General features: G+C 40.5%; 1 protein-coding gene and 1 pseudogene across 1 annotated transcript; both read right to left on the bottom strand.

Moving 5' to 3' along the window:
- Nucleotides 1-194: 194 nt before the first annotated feature.
- Nucleotides 195-10,693, bottom strand: LOC108313055 (zinc finger protein 33B-like). The gene is made up of 4 exons (XM_017541298.2): nucleotides 10,574-10,693; nucleotides 7,923-8,049; nucleotides 7,542-7,637; nucleotides 195-2,616 (listed from the first exon to the last, which is right to left on the bottom strand). Exons 1-4 carry the CDS (start codon nucleotides 10,586-10,588, stop codon nucleotides 827-829), a joined length of 2,028 nt encoding a protein of 675 aa, XP_017396787.2. The 5' UTR covers nucleotides 10,589-10,693; the 3' UTR covers nucleotides 195-826.
- A 7,597-nt stretch (nucleotides 10,694-18,290) lies between these two features.
- LOC108312978 lies at nucleotides 18,291-19,485 on the bottom strand (annotated as a pseudogene).
- Between the last annotated feature and the right edge of the window lie 743 nt (nucleotides 19,486-20,228).

The following is a 20,228-nucleotide window of genomic DNA, read 5'->3' on the forward strand; positions in this document are numbered from 1 at the left end:
TATTGCAATGTTGCAGTTAATCTTGTACAAATTTGTGGGTGCAGATGTGCAAGAGTTTCTAGAGCAATTTTTTTGTGTGTGGTAAAGCTACTGGTATTCTGGATAAGACTATTTCCTGTCCTTCCACTGACACATCGTAGGGAATCTGGCACCTCTGGCCTCCCAGCTACCAAGAGCCTATAGCATGTCAGCCACGTTGGCAATCAAAACAACTTATTTCCAAACACACTTTAAGAAGCCCAGTTGAGAACTACTGTTTTATAGTATGCATCTAGAATTAGAATTGTTGGGCCACGGGTTATGTGACTGTTCAATTTTTACTTATAAATATATTGGATTGTTGTGATTCAGAGACAATGATGGGTTCCCATGTATAAATCCAACATACACATAATTTATGTTATACAGCACACTCATATCCTATGTAACTATATGTATAGCCCAATATACTTCAGGAACTCTTCACACATATTTAACACTATTGTCAATGACTTAAATAATTCATAGTTTTACAAAAGGATCATGTTTCACATTTTATTAAGAACATGACATTTTCTGTTCTTTTTAAAATTAGTCTGATATTACATATGAAATATGACTTCTACTTAAACAATTTATGCACAAGAACTTCTTTTATTAATGTATCTCAAATTAATTTTTCCTCAACAGCTCTGAATGCTTGCTGAAAGCTTTTACATGTTCAAAGCATTCATGTGGTTTCACTCCTATGTTAATTTTCTAATTCCTATTCATTATAACCTATGAACAAATACTTTCCTACATGTGTTAACACCTTAGGGTTTCTGCCCTATGATTTTGCTGATGTTCAACAAATTTGGCTTGAAGATGCAGGTTTCTGCACATGGAGGGTGTTGATGGGAATTTTCTTCTTGTGTGTTTTCCTTTGATGTTTGGTGAGAGCTGACCTCTGGCTGAAGTTTTTTCTACATTCATTACATTCATAGGGTTTTTCCCCTGTGTGAATTCGCTCATGTTTCGTGAGGGCTGACTTTTCATAGAAGGTCTTCCCACACTCAGGACATCTGTAGGGTTTTTCTCCTGTATGAGTTCTCTGATGCACAACAAGGTTGGATTTTACACAGAAAGATCTCCAGCATTCATTGCATTTATAGGGTTTCTCACCTGTGTGAGTCCTTTGATGTTGAGTAAGGTTTGATTTCACACAGAAGGTTTTCCCACATTCATTACATTTATATGGTTTCTCTCCCGTGTGAGTTCTCTGATGTACTGTGAGGGCTGATTTCTGGCAAAAGGACTTTCCACATTCATTACATTGATATGGTTTTTCTCCTGTGTGAGTTCTCTGATGTTCAGTGTAGTTGGACTTCACAAAGAAGGATTTTTCACATTCTTTACATTCATAGGGTTTTTTCCCTGTGTGTGTGCTCTGATGCTGCGTGAGATCTGTTTTCTTATGGAAGCTTTCTCCACATTTATTACAGTCATAGGTTCTCTCTTTTTTGTTAGCTCTCTGGCTTTGTGTGAGTTGTGAGTTCCTACCTGAGGCACCCCTACTTTCATTACATCCATTGATTTTTTTCTCTGAGTGCCTTCTCTGATGTTGAGTGCGTTTCAACTTCTCAAAGAAAGGTTTCTCACATTTATTATCTTTACAGTTTCTCTCTCTTGTTTTAATTCTCTGATTGAGTGTGAGGCAAGATTCCTTCTTTAAGACTCTTTCACTGTCAGTACACTTGCTGGGTTTTCCTGTTGTGTGGGTTCTCTGATGTTGAGTAAGGCATGCTTTTTCATGAAAGAATTTCCCACATTTCTTACAATCATAGATTTTCTCTCCTGCATGAATTATCTCATTTTGAGTATGGTCTAACTTCTTCAAGGCTTTCTCATTTTCATTACACTCAACAGGTTTTTCTCCTGTGTACATTCTTTGATGTTGCGTAAAGTTTGATTTCTTGCTAAATTTTCCAAATTTATTACATTCAGAGTGTTTCTTCCCTGGGTGAATTTCTTGATATGCATGTTTGGACTTCATGCATGAAGATTTCCCATTTTTATAGGGCTCATGTGGCTTTCTTTCCCTAAGGGTTCTTGGACAAGAATTGAGCTTTAACTTTGGGATAAAGACTTGTCCATATTCATTTCTTTCTGAAGGTTTCTCTACTGTGTGAGCTCTCTTATGTGTAACAAAGGCTGTCTTTCTGTGAAAGGCTTTCCCACAATGATTATATTCAAGAAGTTGCTCCAAAGATGAATCCTTTTGATGTTGAACAAAATTCTCATTATGACTGTAGGATTTCTTCTTTCGATCATTTTCACAGGGTTTATTCTCTGAATGAGTTTTATTATACTTAATATCAAGGAAGTCACACCTACTAAAATCAACTGACTTTTTTCTTACATAGTTTATATTATTAATAATGAGTTCTGAAACACTTTTCAAGCTTGTTCCAAATGAGTCACATTTATGGGATATTTTTCTTGAGGGCACTGTGTTTGTGGCCATACTAAGTGCTTCCCTTAAGGTTTTACGTCTCTCCTTAGTCAGTATTTTGTTGTTGATGAATAAAGCCTGCCTCAAATATTTGCCTTTATTTTCTTGACTTGTCTCTTTCATGTTATTGGCTTTCTGAACTTCTAGAAATATGAAAAATTAACCATACATTATAAATCTTAACGCATTTCTTAAGGAAGGAGGTTGTATGCAAGTGATCTATGCTGAGTTGATCCTTGAGTTTCAGGCACAATATCCTGGGATAATAGAAGTCCTAAACAAATATTTATTCTAGTCTTTGGATGGGTAATATGAAAGCAAAGATAAAACATGCACTATAGAAAAAAAAAGAAGAAGACAAAGTCAAAAATTAATACATATAGCTTTGGCTTGTTACAAATATGCCCTTAAAATGGATAAATCTTGGAATAAAACAATAAATAGTGAACTGAGAACAAAGGATGTCAGGAAAATGATTAATCCAATTGAGGATAATCAAAGCATGGGTTAAAGATAGAGGACACAGTAGGGAGACAATAAAGACTGAAGGGTTATCAAAGGAAGTGTCAGAGCACAGATTATGTTTGGAGGCAAAAGAAAGATTACATCCTTCTCTTTCTCTCTCTCCCCTATACCTTAATTGCTGCAGGAGAATCCTTACTTTACTCTACATGCCTCTAATCTTTTTTTTCATTATGCACAGCAACCCTAAATTAAAGTTACAAACTCATTCATTTCCTCAAGCCTAAAGGTCAGTCCTATAGTTCAGGCCCCATCTCTCCATGCAGCTTTGATATGGAAAAAAAATGTCCAAAGAGAATGTTAAAATATATGAGAGGATAAGCCATCCTTGCAACAGGATCCATTTCATCCCCATATTCTGATTGTTGGTGCTACCACCTGATTCTATTAATCAACAGTAATCTGTCTTGTTGGCCCAACCTACTTTTACCTCTTTCAATCTGCTGATTTGTTTTACCAATGGTTTGTATCCTGTTATAATACTGTTTTTTTAATAGAGCATTTTTTTTTTTTTTTTTTTTTTTACATTTTTTTTTTTTTTTTTTTTTTTTTTTTTTTTTTTTTTTTTTTTTTTACTCTGTCACCAGGCTGGAGTGCAGTGGCATGATCTTGGCTCACTGCAACCTCCAACTCCCTGGTTCAAGCAATTCTCCTGTTTCAGCCTCCCAAGTAGCTGGGATTACAGGCATGTGCCACCATGCCCAGCTAATTTTTGTATTTTTAGTAGAGACAGGGTTTCACCATGTTGGCCAAGATGGTCTTGATCTCCTGACCTCGTGATCTGCCTGCCTTGGCCTCCCAAAGTGCTGGGATTACAGGCATGAGCCACCATAACCGGCCAAAAGACTATTTTTAGGTCAGTTTTACATACATGGCAAAATTGAGTGGAAAGTATAGAGGTCCCATATGTCCCTTGCCCCCATATATGTACAAAGTTCCCAACTATCAACATTCCCCACAAGAGCGGTATTTTTAAAAAATGATCAAACCTACATTAACAGATCATAATCACTCAAAGTTCATAGTTTACATTAGAGCTCACTCTTGGTGTTGCACATTTTGTGGAGACAAATATATCTACCATTATATGTGTGTGTGTGTGTGTGTGTGTGTGTGTGTGTGTGTGTGTGTGATCTACCATTATAATATCAGGAAGCATAGTTTCACTGCCCTAAAATCTATACTCCGCCTAGTCATCTCTCCCTCCCCTTTAACTCTTGGCAACCACTAATCTTAACTTAGTCTGCATAGTTTTGCCTTTTTCCAAATGTCATATAGCCTTTTCATTTCAGATTAGCTTCTTTTACTTAGTAATAGACATTTAAATTTCCTCCATTTTTTTCATGGCTTGATAATTCATTTCTACTTAGTGCTGAATAAAATTCCATTGTCTGGATGTACTACATAGTTTATTTACCCATTTATCTACTGAAAGAGGTCTTAGTTGCTTCCAGGTTTTGGCAATTATGAATAGAGCTGCTATATATCTCCATCTGCAGGTTTTTATATGGACATAAATTTTCAACTCTTTTTAATTTTTTATTTGAGACAGGGTATGGCTCTATACTCAGAGCTATAATGCAATGGTACAATTAGCTCACTGCAGACTCGAACTCCTGGGCTCAAGCAATTATCCCACTTCAGCCTCCTGAATACCTGGGAGTACAGATGTGTGCCACCAGATCCAGCTGATTTTTTTGTTTGTTTGTTTTGGTACAGAATCTTGTTATGTTGCCCAGGCTAGTCTTAAACTCTTGGCCTCAAGTGATCCTCCCACCTTAGCCTCCCAAAGTGCTAGGATTACAGGAGTGAGTCACTGTGCCTAGTCTTAATTTTATTTGGAGATAGGGTCTCACTCTGTTGCTCAGGCTAGAGTGCAATGGCACAATCATAGCTCATTGCAGCCTCCATCTCCTGGGCTCCAGTGACCTTCCCACTCAGCCTCCCAAGTACCCAAGTAGCTAAGACTACAGGTGTGCACCAGGATACGCAGCTAATTATTTTTTTATTTTTATTATTTTTTGCAGAGACAGTGTTTCACTATATTGCCCAGGCTGCTCTTGAATTCTTGGTCTCAGATGATTCTCTAGCCTTGGCCTCCCAAAGTGTTAAGCCACTGTGCCTGGCCAACTCTTAATTTTTAATTCAGCTTTCATATGTTTTATTTCTCTTTGGTTTCTCTTTTCTGTGAGAACACAAACACCTGGCTACCTAACGTAGTCCAAGGACCTTCGTTGAACTTTTTCTTAGTAATTTTGACTATCGGTGCTATTATCCTTTGCTATCACATTGTATGCAATAATATCAATTGTATACTTAAGAGCTTAGGATTTTTCTATAGTTCATAAAATAAATAGAAGTCAATATAACAACAAAACATTTGATATTAGATTTCAATGCTTAGATATTATACTAGATTCTTTTTTTTTTTTTTTTTTTTGAGACAGAGTTTCACTCTTGTTACCCAGGCTGGAGTGCAATGGCGCAATCTCGGCTCACCGCAACCTCCGCGTCCTGGGTTCAGGCAATTCTCCTGCCTCAGCCTCCTGAGTAGCTGGGATTACAGGCATGCGCCACTATGCCCAGCTGCTTTTTTGTATTTTTAGTAGAGACGGGGTTTCACCATGTTGACCAGGACGGTCTCGATCTCTTGACCTCGTGATCCACCCGCCTCGGCCTCCCACAGTACTGGGATTACAGGCGTGAGCCACCGCGCCCGGACTATACTAGATTCTTACATCTAAATTCACAATACATGTTCAAATGACCATCTCGTAAATCTACAGTATTGTTAGCTCCTATCAGATCAGGCTATGTAATTCTAAAATTCTTCATTTTCAACTATAAACCTCCCTTCCTGTTTTTCACTTAGTACACATTCTGTCCTGAGCCCTCCTCAGAACCTAGATGTCCTTCAAAACAATGCTACTACTGTTCCATTGTTTAAAAAGTAATCTCCTCACCACTTGAAAGTTTTATTCAAGGAAAATTTTCCAAGTAAATATTGTCTGTACACTATATCTAACACTGTTTTCCACAGCACTGGTTTGCATGATGTTATTTTCTCTATAAATAACATCTATAAGCAAGCCTGACTTTCATTGCTTTAGGCAGATTTTCCACCTTCATATATATACACATATATATTAATATAAATCCTTTATATATATTAATATAAACCCTTTCTATATATAATATATATTCATATATATTATATATACGTATTATATATTATATATGATTATATATGTTATATATATAATATACATGTATTATATATATATTATGTATATTATAAATAATATACATATATATTATATATATATTATATATAATATACATATATATATTATATATAATATACATAATATATATATATATATATATAAAAAGGATTTCAGCTGCCTTAGCATTTCAGCTGTCTCCAACTTCCAGTGAAAATTGAGTTGACATTTTGTTTTGTATTTTCCTTGTGGTTTTTGGTTACTTTTCAGGAAAAGATGAGGCAATGCTGAACTCTACACTTCCACCTGCATGTTGAATCTCACTCTTTTCTTCTTGAAACACCTTGTTCATGCTCTCCTGGTTCTCCCTCTACCATGCTGGATGGTCCTTCTCAGTCTCTCTTGCTAGAGATTTGTGTTTTCCTGACTTGAAAATGTAGTGCTTAAAGGTATAGGCTTTGCCATATTCTCTTACTTATTATCTCACTCAGGGAAACGGAAAGTCTTACCAGGCCTATAAAGCTCTCTCCCCAGCTAACTCTCTAACCTTATCTGCTTCTTCTCCTCACCGGACGTCTTCTGGTCCACTGACTTCCCTGCTGTTCTCTAATTACACCAAACACACTCTTTTCTCAGAATCTTTACACCCGCTATTCCCCTGGTCTGGAAATCGCTCCGATAATCCATGGCTTGCTCCATCCCTTCACTGAAAACTCTATTCCACTGTTCCTATTTAAATGTTCGCCTCTATAAAGAGGCTTCTTCTGACTTCCCTTGCTAAAACAATACTCTCTAGGAGTCTCTGTCTCTTTCATCTGATTTTTTCCTCATGTTGATTACTACATGGCTTATTATGTATTTATTTGCTGACTGAATCTACTGACAGGAGTAGAGATGTTGCTTCTCTATTCTCTGTGCTTAGAATGTGACTGGTACATAGCAGGTCCAGAATAAATATTTGTCAAATAAAGGAATGCACGAAAAAATGCATGTTAGATACCAGAGAGAAAGTGAACGATGGCCATTGTTGGACAGAGAGAAAAAAAGACAGAAAGGTCTAGGATGAGGAATATAGCAACTGGATTCTACAAAAACCAAGAAAGTCTCTTCCTAAAAGTCAGACAGAAAAACAAAAAACCTTTATATATGAGAATATTTGGAGGTTTGATATTAAAGGTATGGTGGTCATTTTTTTCTATTACTTCTAAAAGCCTGGAGCCTCTAAAAGAGATTTCTAAAATATATTTCAAAGAGTCTAACACCTGGACTGGCCACTTGGGATCTAATTTCCCCCAGCTTCTTTATATCTGACTTCAACTCACCTGAGTGGCTCTGACTTGGTGGTTCTCTCTTTAATATCCATGGTTCGTCTCCTTGCTTCAACTTGACTATCAGCTCAGGTTTGGTAACACAGTGCCCTGTTATGGGAAATGACATGAGACTTGGAGAAGTTGCTTAGGGTTCGGGCTCTCTGAAGGACAAGAAGGGAGACACTCTAGAAGCTACACAATGGTGGTGTCCAAATGTGCTTCATCAAAGTAGATTGTTTCACCAGGGAAGTAAGAATACAATCATCTTCAAAGTACCCTCAAAGAGTCTTGACTCCCAAATCTCAAACATAAAATTCATCACTCTCTACAATGATTTGGTTCCTAAGATAGGAAATGCATGCTGTTTGGAGTTGCATGGGAAGCTGGGCTTACCCAGTGATACCAGGTGCCTGTAGTTCTCCAGCATCACGTCCCTGTACAGGAGCCTCTGGGCAGGGTCCAGCAGCTGCCATTCCTTCTGGGTGAAGTACACAGATACATCCTCGAACAGCACTGAGCCCTGTAATGGTCCAATCCTACTCCGTCAGAAGTGCTCAAGACTCAATGGCATGAGAAATATATATGGGAAGCAATCCCTACCATATTCTCTGTTAAAAGTTTACCAGAAAATGTTATAAAGGCTGTCTGACATGTACCTTCCTTCAGGTACATTTTATGGGGGAACAGAAACCATAATAGAAATACTAGGCCTTTATGCTTATTTACAAATCCACTTATTAATTCATAAAACAACTGGAGTTTCCTCTACATGCCTGGAACTGTTCTAGTTGCAGAGGAGACTAAGGCAAAGAAGACACTGGTCCTGTTTTTAAGGCTCTTCAGACTGTTGAAGAGACTTTCTATACAAACATACACATGAAACAATGAATTATGGAAGCCATGAAAACAATGTGTGGTCAAGGTAGAAGGAGGTCACAAAGCGGGAAAAAATTAATCCTCAGGTTATTCTTCATCAAGGAGGGTAAGATTTAATTGCACACAAGCAGTTAGTTTTGTGTGAACACGGGGCAACGGCATAAGCCAAGGTGCGGATCATGAACACACGCCTCAAATGAAAGGAATTAACAAGGTAGTACAGGGGATAGAAGAATCAGGTTGGGGACTTGGGAGATAAAGAACAATAGAGGTGCTCTGTGGTCAGACAGAGGGATTTTAGACTTTCTCCTATAGACCAGTGGCCTCCAAAATATTTAGTTGCTCGGTAAAAATCTGAGCATCCCTCGGTGTATTTATAAATTATTTATATACACCACTCTCAGCCACTCACCAAAAGTAAAGCTTAACAACTTTCTTAGTTTTGTTTTAGATGCAAAACAAAGTTAAATGGATATTCTAATACTTTCTTTCCATGCACCATCTGATTGTCTTGTGCAGTTCTCTAGAGTACACGCCTCTACTTAGGAGATAAGTAATGTAAACAAATTTATATTTTGAAATTAATGCACTGGGGGCAGAGTGGACAATGCTTTGAGGCAGTGGTTCTCAACTAGTGGCAATTTTATCTGGAAGCATGTTTTGTTGCCATGATTGAGAGGGGTAGGGTTGGGATCTAGTGAGTAGAGGCCAGAGATACCACTAAACATCCTACAATGTACAGGGCAGCCCCTACAACAACAAATTACCTGGCCCAAAGTGTCAATGGTCAAGGTCAGGAAACTCAGTTTTAAAGGGAAGTTAGAGAGGAAGATAGTAGACTAGTGTGAGAGAGACCACCTGTCTTCATGTAGCAGCAGTGGGGATTGAGAAGCCTGAACTGATTCTACACGGAATTAACTAGATGTTGGTTATACAGTGAAGGGCAAATGGAGCATTGTTCTCAGGTTATCATGAGAGCAGCTGGGCTGATGCTGGTGCCATGCACTAGGATTGCCAAAACAGGAGAAAGAATTGGGCGGAGAAAGAGACTGAGAGAGAGAGAGAGAGAGAGAGAGAGAGAGAGAAGCCTGGGACATGTTATACTTAAGATACCTGTGAAACATATAGGTGAACACGTCCAGTAACAGTTGCATATAAGGTCTTAGAGCTCAGGAGAGAGAGCTAGTATAATGACAAATCTTTGAGCCAGGCACAGGGACTCATGCCTGTAATTCCAGCACTTTGGGAGGCCGAGGCTGGTGGATCATTTGAGGCCAGGAGTTTGAGACCAGCCTGCCAAGATGGTGAAACCCTCTCTCTACTAAAAATATAAAAATTAGCCAGGTCTGGTGGCAGGTGCCTATAATTCCATCTACTTGGGAGGCTGAGGCAGGAGAATTGCTTGAATCTGGGAGGCAGAGGTTGCAGTGAGCTGAGATCACTCCACTGCACTCCAGCCTGGGCGACAGAGTGAGTCCATCTCAAAAGAAAGAAGAAAGAAGAGAGAGAGAGAGAGAGAGAGACCCAAAGAAGTCACTGAAATCTGTTTTGCCCTCAGTAAAAATTACCTAATTCATAATGTGGTTGTCAGAATTATATGAGCTAATCCAAGTAAGGAATTTAACAGTGACTGGAACATAATATGCAGATCTAAATTGTACATAATAGTAAAGCTGATCAACTATTATAATTTTGGCACTTTATCTTCAAACTTGTAACAATAAAAATGACCAAAAAGTATATATTCTAATACAAATTATTATTGTTCCAGTAGCTGGAAGGTGTGGTGTAATAGTTAGCAAAGGATTCAAAAAATAGTTATCACATAAAAAAAAGAAAGTGAAAAAGAAAAGTATTTAGATGATTTCTGAAATGACAGAAGAGTGTATCTTGTTTACGTATACTATTGATGAAAAAAATTCTGATGTTGACAGAAAAACATGTTGAACATATTAACAGTAATCAATGATAATCAAAAACAGAATAAAGATAAAATGTGGACTTTCAAAAACACTGGAAGAGAGAAAAAGAAGGTAAGATAATAATGCAGGAAAAAGTCAGGAAGTGAAAAAATGAAGAAAAAAATGGCCAAAAAAGCATGGTTACTAAAAATGCAAAGTACCTCTTCAGTTTCACTGGAAAAATTGAATAATAAGTAAATAATTCACCTGGGATGTGTTCATTTTCTTCTGATCCTGGAAAAGTTTAGAGAACTGTGGAGGCAGAGCTGTAGGAGGGAGAAGGAGCAAAGAAATAATGAGAAATCTGCTCTACTTTGAAGGTCTTCTTAGCACATGCCTAGAAATTCACATATATCTGCTGGCAAAATGCTGAACCATGGGAAAATTTCTTTTGACTCTTCAGAAGTGGCAGGTAGAAGTTTCCAGAGGGGACTCTTATAACCCTGATATAACCACTGGAAGCTAAGACAGTCAGGGTTTTCACTGGGGAAAGCAAATATTTGTTTCTTACAAACCTCCTTGGATATAGCAGCAGAAAAATATAAACCACACAAAATCCAACTAAAGAGGCCTGGTTAAACAATCATGTTACAACAAAGGATGAGATATCATGCCATCTGTCCTATTACCACACATATTATGGACTGAATTTTTTGATGTCTGATTGATTGATATTTTACAATTATCCAGCAGAGGCAGGTAGTAATGGGGAAAGTGTACACATGTGTGTGTGTGTGTGTGTGTGTGTGTGTGTGTGTGGTATATAGATGAAATAAAATTGTCCAATGCTGGAGCTGTAACAAGCACCTGGGAGTCATTTTATCATTTGACTTTTGTATGTTGTGAATATTTCCATAATAAAAAGCGTAAGAAATGATATAGCAAAAACCTTACCAAGGTGTGCTCATTTACTTTTCAACTTATATTTTAAATTCCTTGAGGTTAAAGAATTAACGGGAACCTGTGACAACAAAAGTACTTGCGCTTTAAGGGAGTCTATTTAAAAAAGGAAAATGTTTGTTCTCCTCTGGTTTCAGTGTCTCCAAATATTTTTTTTTACTAAGAAACTTGTTTTGACTTAACTGAGACAGATGGACAATGGCCTAGGAGTCAGGGGGCTTGGGTTCTTTTTCTGGTTCTGCCACTAACATATAATGCAAGCCTAGATTACAATAATCTAGTTATAATAATATTAAGATACTGGCCGGGCGCGGTGGCTCAAGCCTGTAATCCCAGCACTTTGGGAGGCCGAGGCGGGTGGATCACGAGGTCAAGAGATCGAGACCATCCTGGTCAACATGGTGAAACCCCGTCTCTATTAAAAATACAAAAAATTAGCTGGGCATGGTGGTGCGTGCCTGTATTCCCAGCTACTCAGGAAGCTGAGGCAGGAGAATTGCCTGAACCCAGGAGGCGGAGGTTGCGGTGAGCCGAGATCGCGCCATTGCCTGGGTAACATGAGTGAAACTCCATCTCAAAATAATAATAATAATAATAATAATAATAATAATAAGATACTGGCAATACTTGTAGTTACTATATAACAGGACTTGTTCTAAGTACTTTGTAGGTCTTCTTTCATTTAATCTTTAAAATAAAGCCAAGTATTGCTACTATTATGACTTCCATTTCATAGAAGAGGAAACTGAGGAGAAGACTGAGCAATGTGGTGGAGCTGGGCTTTGAACCCGTGCAGTCCGGCCCCAGAAGCTATGCACTTAAGCACCATGTTAATATTTTTCACTTTTAAAATGAGGCACATTGACATAACCCCTGAAAAGCTTCCCTGTACTCCTATAAAGTCAAGAGTAGGTAATGGGTAGCATGTCCCTAAACTCCAGATGTGCAGATGGGCGGGGTTTGAGGGCTCTGCAGAATCTAGGAAGAGGGCTGGAGCATTAGGGGCATGGGAGGAGTTTCCGAGAGAAGTGGTGATAGTATTTTCCCCATCTGTCCTCACCTGGGTGTTCCTCCTCCCCCGCAGCCGGCCTCCTGCCCACCATCCTCAGCCCAGCTCACCATCCTCAGCCCAGCTCACCATCCTCGGCCCAGCTCACCTCTGTCCTTTGACAGCTGGCCCACACCTTCGCTGACCAACGGTTCTTGGCAACCTCTGAGATGCTGAGTTATTCAGGGCGGAAGAATCGGGAATTGCTTCAAGAGCAAGCAGTTAGAGATCTGCCTGTTTTCCAGATGTCCTTGGTGCAGCTGTGTGCATTTTATCAGAGAGGGTGGGGACCTCCCAGGTGGGATTCCTGCTTCTGATGTCCCCTCCTCACAGAAGCAGGGTGACCCTGGCTGGGGGGAAGGGGGAATAAATTCAGATAACTGGGACCTTCAGCCGGGTTCCAGCTCTCTATTGGAGTTCACCATCTCCTACAACAGCGGCTTTCAGTGTGGACCCCAGACGAGCAGCATCAGCATCACCTGGGAACCAAATAGAAAGGCAGATTCTTGGGCATCTCCCCAGACTCACTGAATCAGAAGCCCTGGGGGTGGGACTCAGTCGTGGGGTGGGGTTAACAGGGCCTCCAGGTGATGCTGATGCTTATATGAGTTTGAGAACCACTGCCTGCAAATCTCCCTTGGGAGCCTGAGAACTGCGGAGGGCACAGAGAGATGGACTTTGAGGCGCCCAGAGGCCTCAGTTATACAGTATCCCGAGGGTTCTGCAGAGAGACCAAGAAATCTCCAAGAGCCTTAAGGAAAGGCTCAGTCCCTGCACACTCTGGTTGGCACGTAAAGACATGCCACTCTGCTAAGTGCTGTGAAGCACTCGATTTGGAAACAAAACCGTTTGAGGCTTGTATCTCAGATCTGTCACTTGCAAACCATGTGCCTTCACCTCCTGAGTCTCGGTTTTCTTCTCAGTTAAAATGGAATGGGTAACACCCACTTTACAGAGGGTCTTTGATAATCAAATGATACATCGAGTGAAAAGAACAGCAGGAAAGGCAGGCCACATTTCCAGAGTGCTTAGAAAATGCCAGGACCTGTGCGCAGTGCTTTCCAGGTGCTCTCTTGTTCAACACTCAGAACGACCCTGAAGCAGGTTTTAGAAATAACTGCATTTTACAGATGGGGAAACTGAGTCTTAGAGGTTAGGTTCATCACTGTGTTCACAGCGATCCAGTGACAGAGCTAGGATGTGAACTCGTCTTACTTTCAAACTCAGGCTCTGCAATCAGCTTGCAAGGTAGGAATGATAATATAGCATAAAGTAAATGTAAGAATTGTTCTCATCCCCTCTGGAGTCGTGGGTCTGGCCAGCTGATGAATGGTTGCCCAGGGAACCTGCGAATTTGAGGAGCTTCTGGAAACAGCTCTTTAACATATGAATGCCTTTTCCTGGAGCCCCTTTTTCTGACGGGAAACCTGTGTCCCCTTCCCTTATCTTCTTTGTGGAAACTGCAGATCTGCAGCGGGCCTCCTCCTCTGTCTCTGGCTTTCTTGACGGACAGATGGAAGGCAGACTCGGGAACAAGCGCCATAGGGTCTTAACCCGCGTGGGATTTGAGCAAGTTTTTGCTTCCACAGGCTGTGAACACACACCTACCCCAAGCCCCGCAAAGCAACCCTCCAAGCTAGGCTCTCACCTGCAGAGCACATCTTTCGTGAAGGACCTGATCGCTGAGTTACGCGTAGACACGGAGGCTCCACGCTGATCCGAGACTGGAGTAAGGAACAATGAGGAAGAACTGCACATGCGCAGACGGGGCTGCCAAGGACCGGTCCCCGGGGCGCTCCCGGGACGATCCATCAAATTCCAGACTCTGTTTCCCACAAGTCTCCGCGCCCCCTTCCTTAGGGAATGTCTGAAGAGTTTCTGGCTTATTTGGGGGATTTGTAGTCCAAAGTCATCTCTACTTTTGTTTGGAGCCCTAATTCCTCATAACCCACCAGGTAGGGGATTTGAACGCTCTCCACCTACAATCAGTGTCACTTCAGACGTAAAGCTACAGTGAGAAGAAGGAAAGGTGTTTGCCAACTGCACATCTGAAAAATTAATGAAAGCCAAGCAACATAGAATATTTACAGAAAATAAAGCCAAGCAGCAAGTAAAAGATCGTTAATCACGACCAGCAAGTTTTTTTCCCCAGAATGCAAATACCTCCTCCACTGAAACTGAATTTCAAAAGTAAAAACCTCACATAATGGCAAATACACATAAATCAAAGGAAAACTTAATCTAAGAAGTACACTCATAATCTCCCTTCCAGGGATGACCATGGTCAATGTTAGGTGATATTTTTATTGAAATGGGACTCCAAAATCTCAATGAGTTATTTGGGTCTTTTCATTGAACATGTTGTTAATAATATCGTTGCTCTTTTAAACTTTTTATTTTGAAATATTTTAAACTCACAGAAAACTTTCAGGGATGATTCATTCTGGATGATCACCTGTAAATCATTTACTGAGATTCACCAACGGCAAATATCTGACTCCTTGCCTTTTGCCTACTCATCCTCATCACCAGTTGAGAGGGATTTGTGCAAGTTACAAATATGAACTGTCACCCCTAAAACTTTAGCATATATCTCCTAGAACAAGGGCATGTTTTAAACATAACCACTACACAATGATCAAACCCAATAACTGAAACAGATATAACAGTATTATCTAAAATCTAGACCATATTCAAATTTTACCCATTGTTATAATAATATCCTTCATATTTTTTTCTTTTCTGATTCAGGAGTCAATTGAGGATCATTTTTACATAGAGTTGTCATATTATTTAGACCCCTTTAATCTAGTTCCTTGGCCTCTCTCTGTCTTTCAAGACATTGTTAATTTTGAAGAGGACGCAACAGTTGTTTTGAAGAATGTTCCTTCATTTGGGTTTGTCTGATTGTTGCCTCACAATTTGATTCAGGTTATACATTTCTTGGCAGGAATCCTACATAAGGAATGTTATGCTCTTCTTGCTATATCATGCTAGGTCAGTGTGATAATGTCAGTTTATCCCATTTTTGATAAAACAAATTTTTGGCACAACTCTCCCTTATTAATCTACCCTTTTGGTAACAATGTATTGATCTCAAATCTAGCACAGATAGCAGAAAGATATAAAGTACCATAGACTTTGTATTGATTCAAGTTGGAAGATAACTTTTACACTAAAATTAACACATACTGAAGAGATAAACAGTTCTCAAAGTTTACACACGTATAGAAATGAAAAATGAATAAAATTTTTAATTAAGGATTATTACATTTCAAATTATTTAAAGGGAAGCATACTTTCAAACACCCTAGGAACAAGCCACTCAGCATTATGTAACCTTGGAAGAACTCTGAAACAGTATTTTTCCACCAGCAAACCAAAACATGCACCAATTGGCAGTAGACAGATGCATGTCTTCTTACTAAGAAATGGATAGTACACAAATGCATATTTACTGCATAATTTTACTTCACGTGGATAACTGCTAAAACATGACAACATACAAAGTAATGGTAAATAATTAAAAGCTTAATGAATAAGGTAAATAAATTGAAACTAAGAAGTGCAAAACTAAAATGGTAATAGAAAAATAAAGTATTTAATAAAACACTGTTAGAAGAATAACAAAATACTCTTCTGAATACCTGCTATGAAATTATCTATACCCATGAAGAATAGGCATTTTCCAACACTATAATTGGTACTTGTGGTCATATTCCATAACAGATACTGAAAACTATCATCTGTAAAAAATTTGTTTTTGGTTTTACTTGGGAAATGTGTTTCGTACAAAAGGGCGGTTGCAAAATACAGAGACTTTGGCAACTGTTAGTATAAACTGCACCATTTTGCAAGCCCCCCGCCATTTCACAGAGCTTGGTCAAAGTGAAACACTCTATAGGGGTTCAGGTCCTGAGAAACAATCTTATCATACCTTGCCGGGCAAAGGCTCAACTGAAGAGACATCCCTATCATATCCTGCTGGGCAAAGGTCCAAGGAACATCTTGTCACATCCCACTGGAAAAGGGGCCAAACCATTTGACTATAGGTACATCTTATCAGTAACCTGCCAGGCAGCAAGCCAGATGGCCCAGACCCCTCCTGCCCATACCCATAAGTACCCCAGCCTGTAAGTGGTGCTGGGCTCTGGCTTTAAGCTGATCCCCCATCCCTGCAGGTTTTTGCAATATACCCGTGTTGATGTTGAGCACCCCCTCTCTGTGTGTCTTTCTTTAATCCTCACCTTCCCTTCAAAACCTAACAACAATTACTTGGTTTTTGCTTAAAGTTAAAGAATGAGTGGGATCCAAGCAATCACGTGGTAGACCAGGAGCATGTCCAAGTTATTTTCAGGAAACAGAGCAACTTGCACAACGGCAAAATTTCCAACAGAAATTCTTTTAATAACTTAGCTTGTCTCAGGGATTACCATCTCCCCCTTCGGTAGAAAAGTGTGACTTATTACTGTAGGCCAATTACTCCACTACAGTAAACATCTTAGAATGTAGTTTTGAATCACATCTCTTTACCTGAAAGCTCAGAGGTAGAATCAGGCAAATACCCACAAAAACAAATACAAAAAACTCAACAAAACACCTCGAATGAGGACAAAGGTTTTTTCAAAAAGTGCCTGGACTAGAAAACCTAGATTGTAAAACCATGAATACAATTCTGTATCCAAGCCCCAGTTTGTGTTAATATATAGGATAACCAGATAGTTTTAACTCTATGGCTAACCCCATTTCTTTATTTATGCAGACAGACAGAGCTAGTACTGACATATTAACAGCTGCTTTGTCCTTTAAGATCTATCTGCCACACAGGACTTAAACCACTAAGCCAAGTTTCTCTGCTAAGGCTAAGAATACCGCATCTATGCAGGGATGAGAAGCTTATTACTTACTTACATTCACACACACCAAGCTCTTGGGAGTCAACTTCCAACTCTGCATTAATTTTATGCCCTCTATCTTTTATTTGCATTCTTTTTCAATTTTCCTATCACACAACACATGATAGGGCTGGGTGCGGTGGCTCACGCCTGTAATCCCAGCAATTTGGGAGGCCAAGGTGGGTGGATCACCTGAGGTCAGGAGTTCAACACCAGCCTGGCCAACGTGGTGAAACCTCGTCTCTACTAAAAATACAACAATTAACCAGGCGTGGTGGTGCATGCCTATAGTCCCAGCTACTTGGGAGGCTGAGGCAGGAGAATTGCTTGAACCCGGGAGGGGGAGGTTGCAGTGAGCTGAGATCGTGCCACTGCACTCCAGCCTGGGAGCCTGGGTGGCAGAGTGAGGCTCAACCTCAAAACAAAAATAAAAGCAAAAACAAAAAACAAACAACGACAACAAAAAACCACAGCAGAAATCTCAACACATTCCCACCTGATTCTGGTTACCCAGTAGTATCACTGGTGTACAATTAAGCAAGAGACAAAAACCACAGAGCAAGTGGACAGGGTGCGGATTACAGGGTAGGGGACAGATACGAAAACACAGATGTGCAGATTTCAGCAGAAACCTCAGGGATCCGCATCCTGCGTTGGGGCAGAAGGCTCTTGGCAAGTGTGAGTCCCTTCACCTGTCACTCCTACCCTTGGACCCCAAAGCAGGGCCACAGCTTTTACTTTCGAACTTACAGTCCTCAAAATGACTGTGTGAAGAGTCCATAAACACAATCTGATTGAAAACAGATGACACCACACACCTACACGAACTGTCTGACCGTTAAATTCATGTTTCAAAACACTAACTTCAGGATTTATTTTTGAAACTTTTTTCAACAGAGAAAATAACACACTCCTTGGGGAAAGGTCACAAATTGAGAAGACAAGCCCTGGGTAAAAATTATTAAGACAGCACTGGAGCTGATAGACCTGCCTAGGAGAGAAACACGGGCACTGTCACACCACCACAGGGGACAGCTGCTGTCTGAGGTCAGCAGTCCAATTCACGCGCCAGGCAAGGTTGCTATTGAGCCAAGTCATAAAAATCCTCCAGATCATCATGGAACAAGTCCCACTCATTTTCAAAGTCTGTCGGTTCATCATCATCATCTGCAGCCAAAAGCATAAGCAACGTCTCACCCAGCTCAGAGGTGACAACCTCTTCTTTATTGTTGTCAGAGGGGTCATTGTTATCTCTTTCTTCCAGAAGTGTTTCCTTCACTGGGCCCAGTATCTGCTTGCATGTCTCTGTGTATCCTTTCTATGGCCATCAGGGTAGTAAAAACACTTTCCTCTAGATGGGCAGCTCCCCCATCCTTCATCAAAGTCCCTGCACACTTGGCTGCTCACTGCCTCCTTGTCTTTCTGGATGTGTTTCTGCTTCTCTTCTTTCTCCCACCCGGTACTCACTGGGAATGACAAAGTGTGATCCAGCATTCTGGATAGGACACTATAATCTTGCTCTCAAATAGCTTAGTGCCCTTCCACTTGTAAATACACTTGAGATAGTAGGTAGGCATGGCTGCAGCTGGAGAGGATCCCAAAACCAAGCTCACTGGGCCTGCCTTTCTCACAGACCACCTAGATGAAGACCCCACACATCGTATCCTTGCTGCACTGCACAGCAAGTGAGAGCTCCGTTTCCTTCTCATGGGCCTCAGGGCAAGATTTTTATATGTTGTGGTCTCTGGGCAGCATCCATTGGATGTCAGATCTGCAGTTCACATGGTCACATGACTCTGTGGAGATACACACAGCTTTACCCACTTCCACCCCTCCCACTGCAGCCTAAGGGCAAAACGGCTTCTTTATCACAGCTGTTTGTTCTTTCTCTGATTTTCCCTTGGTCAATGCAGAAAGGGGCAGTGCAGCTGCAGTAGAGTTGGCCAAGAACAAACTCAACAGCATCCACCCAGTCCTCTGAACCTGTTCCTACAGTTGCAAAGTTTGAATTTGACTCAGCTTCACCTGTATTCATTTCAACAAATGGCCCAGCTATGGAAGAGGCTTGAGGAAGCAGCAAGGGATGGTTTTGTAGTTAGATCTGTAGTAGGTGCTTCTTCCCGTTTCAGTGGCTTGCTGTGTTCACATCGACAGCAATCTCCATAAACACAGCACCCTCGTTGAAAATACTTGCCAGAGAGGGAATGCAAGTAGCAACCATTATCTCCTTCCTTACAAATTCCATGCACAAAATACCTGCAGGTGACCTGTTTGGTTCAGCCATTGCTGCAGCTGCTGCCACTCCTTCTTCCCACCCCCAGGGCCGGGGATAGTGTGGTGACCATGGGACAGGGGTGGGATAGCTGATGCCGCAGGTCCTGCTCCTGATATTGTGGCTGTTGTTCTAGGGGCTGCAGCCCCCTACGGTTACTGTTTATCCAACACACCCATTTTCAGTAAAAATTAACTTTGATCCCACGGTTAAGAGGATGTGTAGGCCAATGTACTTTTGTTGTATTGGACCGAGCGTAGAAAGTTAGCACCAGGACAAAAGTATGCCAGATTGCAGGGTCATTTATTATGCCGGCGACCACAGAGGACTCACGTCTCTCCAACCTGTGGCGTCAAAAGGAGGGTGCCAAGACTTTTTATACCCGAAAAACCACCTTGGGAGTGGGGGTGAGGAACAGGGAAGGGGATGAAAAGGTTTTGGACATTCCAAGGGCTAGGGGATTCTGTGATTCACCTCCTGGGTGGAGACGAGGGCGGGGGTCTCCGGACATTCCAAGGGCCAGGGGACTTCTGTCATTCTGTTTGTTACTTCAATGGTTTACAGAAGTCAAGATAAGCATTTGTTTACACACAGATCTTAGTTATCCTGGGCTGCTTATTTTAGTTATTACTAAATAAAGCAAAGGCTAGCAATTCTGGCACAATATCACACTTTTATATCAATTGTTTTTTTCTGCTGATGATTATATGATAATAATAACTTTAAAATGGTAAGCTCCAGTTAAGC

The sequence above is a fragment of the Cebus imitator genome, unplaced genomic scaffold (genome assembly GCF_001604975.1).
Source record: "Cebus imitator isolate Cc_AM_T3 unplaced genomic scaffold, Cebus_imitator-1.0 Scaffold132, whole genome shotgun sequence".
In the NCBI taxonomy this organism is placed as follows: Eukaryota; Metazoa; Chordata; class Mammalia; order Primates; family Cebidae; genus Cebus; species Cebus imitator.